General features: G+C 68.1%; 1 protein-coding gene across 2 annotated transcripts; it reads left to right on the top strand.

The window, feature by feature from the left end:
* Positions 1–1,706: 1,706 nt before the first annotated feature.
* SMIM24 (small integral membrane protein 24) lies at positions 1,707–4,697 on the top strand. Of its 2 annotated transcripts, XM_030032848.2 has the most exons (4): positions 1,707–3,351; positions 3,828–3,945; positions 4,088–4,126; positions 4,303–4,697. In XM_030032848.2, exons 1-4 carry the CDS (start codon positions 3,279–3,281, stop codon positions 4,394–4,396), a joined length of 324 nt encoding a protein of 107 aa, XP_029888708.1. In that variant the 5' UTR covers positions 1,707–3,278; the 3' UTR covers positions 4,397–4,697. The 2 variants fall into 2 exon arrangements, with proteins under 2 accessions (XP_029888708.1, XP_029888707.1); XM_030032847.1 differs by lacking the exon at positions 1,707–3,351 and having other exon boundaries at positions 3,358–3,945.
* The last annotated feature ends 1,087 nt before the right edge of the window (positions 4,698–5,784 follow it).

Raw genomic sequence — 5,784 nt, 5'->3', positions numbered from 1 at the left:
GGGCTTGGGTTTTCTTTTCAAGGCTGCTGCTGCTCCGGGCCAAACCCTGCACCATCCTGGTGCAGAGGGCATCACTTTCGGGTGGTGCCTGGACCCTGTGCCCCTCTGCAAGCTGCTCCTCACCGGAGGAGCAATGCTGGGCACCGGGGTACCCCACGCAGCGGCCAACGCGAAGCTCCGGGAAGATGATGGCCTCTCGCTCCTGCTTCGCTGTGGCTGGACTCCACGCAGCAAAGGGGCCCCATGGGACACCCCACCACCGCCCCCAGCGTGGGGCTGCAGCACCCATTCCTTCCACCCATCACCTCCTGGCTCGGAGGGCACCGCGTCCTCTGGGACAGGGTGCTGCTGCCGGGATTTCACACCATCTGCTCGGGGGATCCAGGACCTGCCGAGGGATTTAACCAAGCTCAGGGGAGGGGGGAGGCCTTGGGGTGTCCCTCCCCATCCCTGCCTTTGCGTGTTCTCCAGCTGCGGACGATTGCCCGCTCCCGGGGGGGATAGAGGTACCTGTGGTGCTGCCAGAGGGGCAGATTCAGGGGACCCCGAACCACGTCGGAGCCCGTCGGTCACCCCCCAGGCTGAGCCTGCCGGGGCTGTGCCCGGATTAGCGGGCGCTAAGCTCCTTCCCGCAGATGCTCTGTCCTTCGGCGGCAGCGGGCGAGCGACGCTGCCACCAGGCATGGGGACCTCCCTGTCCCCGTGAGCCGCCGGCACCGAGGAGCCTTGCGGACCCAGATGCCGCTTCTCCCCTGCGCAGAAGAGGCTTCGGTGGCTCGGGGCCGGGGTGCGGGGGGAGCTGGCGATGGCCCTGGCGGGGGGCACCCCGCTCCCCGGCACCGGGGGGGCATGGGGGTCACGGCACTTGCTGCAATCTCCCCCTGAGGAGGACGGGGTGCTGTACGTGGACTATAAGCCCCCCGCCTTGGACAGCATCCGCCTGCCCCGATACGTCCTTTACCTGATGATGGCGGCCACCCTGGTGCTGGTGGTGGCGTACGCCATCGTGGGGCATCTCATCAAGGACCTGGTGCACGACTTCGCCGGTGAGCGCTGCCCAGAGCACGGTTGAGCTTTGGGGCTCCTTATGGGGCTGGGGAGGGGGGCAAGGGGGGGGTCCCCCAGACCGAGAACCTTTGCTGTGGTGGGGATGTGCCGCTGACGGCTCCATCTCTGCTCCCGCAGACTGGGCGTTCGGGCCGAAGGCGGAGGAGGAGAAGGCGGTGATGGCCGAGGGGACCGTGCCGGAGGTGGAGTGGCTGGAGGAGGACGGGGTGCTGGTAGAGGGGAAGCCGGAGGGTGAAGGCGCCGGCACCCTGCCCGGCATGGAGATCCCGCTGGGGCTGCTCACCACCGCCCCGCGCAGCTCCATCTCCTTCGCCGACTCCCGCAAGAAGAGGTTTTTCTAGGGCCAGGGGACACCCCTGCCGCCACCGGGACCCTGCAGCCATGCCTGGCCATCGGGTCACAGCACGGCCACCGGCCACAGACTCGGGTGCGGGGGGTGACGCTGCCCGGTCACACACGCTTATCTTGGGGCTGCTATCGCTGCCCCCCAATAAAGCAGCCTGCCCCAGCCCCGCTCACTCGCCCCTTAGCCAGGCGTGGGCACAGGGAGGTGGCAGGGCTGGGACACCCCGATGTTCACCTGGGGACAGCAGCATCCCTCGGTGGAGCCGTGCTGGTGCCCGGGCATGGGCACGTGGGGAGGGACACGCGTGCGGGAGCACATGTGTTGACACGCGTGCGGGTACGTAAAGGGGGGTGCAAACCCCTGACATGGGGGGCACAGCCCCGGCATGGGCACAGAGACGCATGGGGCACGGACATGGGCGCGCACACACGTGCACGTGGAAGCACGGACGCGCATGCCTATGGGGAGGGCTACGTCAGCACAACTGTGCGCAGATGCATGGGGAGGGAGGGACAGACAGACGGACGGCTGTATGCTGAAGATGAATTTGCCCCCGCTGGCCACCTCGGTGCTCCAACGCTGCCAGGCAGTGCCCCCTCCCCATGGGGCAGAGCTCAGTGGCACCCACAGGTGCCCCCAAAGCCAGTCTTGGGCAGGGGGCAAAGCACCCATGAGCCGTACTTGGGCTCTGAGCGGGGGCACGGGGGATGGGGGCTGTGTCATATGGAACCCCATCTCCTGCCTTAAACCCAGGCTGGGGCTGGACCCCCCCCCATCCCTCTGGTGGATACCCTGTCCCCATGTCCCCAGGCACTTTCTCCACCCCTTGGGGAATTGCCACGGGCAGGGTGGCCCTGCCAAAGACCACGGTCCATCCCTGGGGTGCTGCCAGCTCCCCCGTGCCTCAGTTTCCCCTGTGCCCCGGCAGGCCGGGGCTGCAAGGTGGAGCGGAGCAGCTCACCGTGCCAAGGTCTCGCCGATAACACCGTTAATACTGGGGTCTTCACAGTACCCGGACACTCCCTGGGCACGTGATGGGGTTCCACCAGCACCAGCCATTGCAACTGGGATCCAGCTGGCCTGGGCCTGACTGGGGGCCAGGGGGTGGCCTGGCACTGCCCACTGTCCCCCCCCCGCTGCCCCATCCCCACGGCGTGGCAGGGTGGGGGCCGTGTCTGCAGGGATGGGACACTGGTCTGGATCTGCCCCAGCCCTGCCAGTGGGGACGGGGGGTGCGGTGCCCCATGGGCAGTGGGGAGAGACTGGGATGGGGCAGCAGGCAGGGTGGGCGCTCCTCCGCACATCTGCCCATCTGTCTGTCCCTCCACCCACCCATCCGACTGTCTGTCCTTCCTTCCTTCTGTCCGTCCAGCTGCCCACCCACCCATCCATCTGTCCGTCCCTCCCTCCATCCATCCACCCCTCCTTCCCTCCCTCCGTCCGTCCACCCACGCTCCCATCCATCTGTCCCTCCCTCCACCCATCCCTCTGTCCCTTCATCCCCCCCCCCCAACCACCACTCGCCCACCCCGGGGGTTGACCCCAGCCGTGGGCACGGGGCTGCCGCCGCGGTCCCCGACGTGGTCCCCGAGGTGGTGGCCGCAGGGTGCCGCAGGGTGCTGGTGGCTGAGCCGGGGGGGGGGGGGGGGAGAGGAGAGGTGCCACCTCCCAAGGGTTATAGGAGCCACGTTGCCATGGCGCTTGGTGGCACTTGTCCTCTTGAGCCCAATAAAAGCTGCTCTTTGGCCCGGGGTGCAGAGAGCGGCGCCCGCGCTCGGTCCCAGCAGCGGCGTGGGAGAGGAGCGCCCATCTCGGGGTGCAGGATCCGGCCGTGCCCCAGCCCTCTGCCAGCCTCCCCCTGAAAATGCCGAGGACTTCGCAGCCCCTCGCGCTCCTCGTCCTGTTCGTCCTCGCCGCCACCGTCCGGGGACAGGCCGGTAGGTGCCCCTGCAGCCCCCCCCCGTCCCCCTGCGCCCCGGTGTGTGTGCCCTGGGTGGGGGGTGGCTGTGCCCGCCCTGGGGCATCGGATCAGCTCCTGGGAGACCTTCCCAGTAGGACCAGTCTGTCCCAGTGCTCTGGCAGCAAACCATTTTGGGGGCAGAGCGGAAAGACTTGGGGGTACCTGCCTGCTGTCCCCAGTGCTCCCCACCGTGCTGGGCACCCCCACGCTCTCCCGGGGATGGGGTGGCTGTGTCGGGGGTGGCTTCCTCGGCACCCAAGGAATGGTGGGAAGTGGGTGCCCATGAGCGCCTGTCAACGTCCCCGGTGTCCCCAGCATCCCCCGGTGCCAGGCTGGGCACAATCGGGGCTCTGTGCCATGGGATGGGAGGGGGTCCCATCCCCTGCAGGATGGGGTTCCCCCAAAGCCGTCCCCCTCCCCATCCCTGTTCCCATCCCCGTCCCTGCCGTGCAGGCACCGGCCCCAAGGAGCTGCAGCCTTGGCTCATCAGCCTCACGGCCGTCGTCGTCTTCCTCTTCATCGTCTTTGTGCTCCTGCTCATCAACCGGCTCTGGCAGATCAGGATGCGCAGGTGGGCCGGCGCGGCGGGGACGCATCCTGCACCCGCCTCGGCGGGGGCGGACTGCCGGCCCGGGGGGGGGGGGGGGCAGGGTGCTGCGGGGTGGGGACAGGACCGTCCCCAGGCACCGCTCAGCCCCTCTCTCCCCTCGCAGGAAGCAGGGCGGCCTCCAGGACACCCAGGGGACTGACAGGTACCACGGTTTGGGCGCTGTGGGGCTGGCACCGGGCCCCCCCCCGCCGTCCGGGCCTCGGTGCCACGCGCGTGGCCCGGCGTGGCCGAAGGCGATGGCGACGCCGCAGGGGAGCGGGCCGGGGGGGGTGCCCTGCGGTGGGCGGCCATGCCTCGCCGACGCCTTCCTCCCCGCAGGCTGGAGCACGCCGGCTGCGCCAACCCGGCGGCCGAAAAGGACAGCGACGAGGAGAGCGACGGCGAGGAGCAGAGCAAGGCCACGTCCCTCTGAAGCGGCGGCCGTCCCCTGCCCGCTCGGTGCCCGGCCTTAGGGACGCCCCGTCGGGCACTTCGCCCTCAGTCCCGTCCGCCGGACGTGGATCCGTGCCGGGTTTTGCGGGGCGGCCGCGGGGCGGGAAGTGCCGCGGCGGTTCCCGGCTGCCGCCAAGACCCGGCGTGGATTCGCCGCCCGCCGGAGTGGATCGGAGAGGGCGGCGGCTGGGGACAGGAGCGGGGTGTCCCCCACCCCCCCGCCGCTCCCAGCCCTGGGCCGGGGGTGCCCCCGGCTGTACCCCGGTAAAGGTCCCAGCCTGCCCCGGCGTCAAGCATCTGGTGTCACCGTGCCGGAGCTGGGGCTGTCCAGTGGCCCCCGGGGGGGGCTCTGCACCCCCAGGATGGGGCCCGCGGCGCTGTCCCGCCGCCCCCGCGGGTGCTGGGTGCGGGGGCACCCCCGGGTGCCACCGGGGCAGGGGACAATGGCAGGGTCGTGGCATGCGACGACCTGCCAGGCCTCAGCGACTTCAGAGCGGCGGCGGCCCCCCCGACACCCCCCCCGGGGCGTCCTGCCCCACGTCCCGGGGTGTGGGGGGCACCGACGGGATCCTGGGGGGCTGAGCAGCTCTTCGGGACGGGGACGATGGGGACTGCGGGGGTGACGCGCGAGCTTCGGCCGATGACGTCACGCGGGTGAGGCGATGATGTCAGGTGCACGAGGTGGTGACGTCATGTGGCCAAGGTCTTGCCGCATCCCCACGTGAGCCCAGGGCTGCACCCACCCGTGTCCCCGTTCCCCGCGTGTCCCCTCCGCGCCTGCCCCGCTCCCACCTCCCTGCCACCCCGGGGTGCTGCTGCCCCCGGCTCACACACCCTCCTCATCCGGGCCTGGAGCACCCATGGGTGCCCCCCCCCCCCCCCGGGGTGATGGGCACCCATTGCCCAGCACGGCTCTGCTCCAGTATACCCCAGTACACCCCAGTGCCCCCCCCCCCCCCCCAGCAGGGACACCCGTTTCCTCCCCAGGCCAGGCGCTGTGCCTCAGTTTCCCCTGGGGACAGCGAAGGAAGGGCAGAGGCGGGCTGGAGTTGAAGCATAGCTTGTTTAATTTTTATACATTTTTTTTTTTGTCTTTTTTTTTTTCCTTTTCTTTTTTTTATCTTTTTTTTTTGTGTGTCAGTTTTCTGTTTTTTGTTTTTTTCTTCTTTTTTGTCTCTTTTTCTCTTTTTTGCATAGGGGAGGGGGGGGGAAAAAACAACCAAAAAAAAAAAAACCCCAACAACAACAACAAAAAAAAAAAACAAACCCCGAAACAAAAGAAACAAAAACAAAAAAAGAAAAGCAAAAAAAAAAAAAAAAACCAAAATCCATAGTCACGGTCAGTAACTGGTATGTAGGCAGGAGCGG

Source organism: Aquila chrysaetos, chromosome 12 (assembly GCF_900496995.4).
Source record: "Aquila chrysaetos chrysaetos chromosome 12, bAquChr1.4, whole genome shotgun sequence".
Classification (NCBI taxonomy): Eukaryota; Metazoa; Chordata; class Aves; order Accipitriformes; family Accipitridae; genus Aquila; species Aquila chrysaetos.
This window is presented reverse-complemented; position numbering and strand designations above follow the sequence as displayed.

Coding starts and splice junctions, on each gene's coding strand:
- SMIM24 (XM_030032847.1), top strand. CDS start 3,737: ATGGGAGGGGGTCCCATCCCCTGCAGGATGGGGTTCCCCCAAAGCCGT. Junction 3,946..4,087: donor TGGCAGATCAGGATGCGCAG/GTGGGCCGGCGC, acceptor CTCCCCTCGCAG/GAAGCAGGGCGGCCTCCAGG. Junction 4,127..4,302: donor GACACCCAGGGGACTGACAG/GTACCACGGTTT, acceptor TCCTCCCCGCAG/GCTGGAGCACGCCGGCTGCG.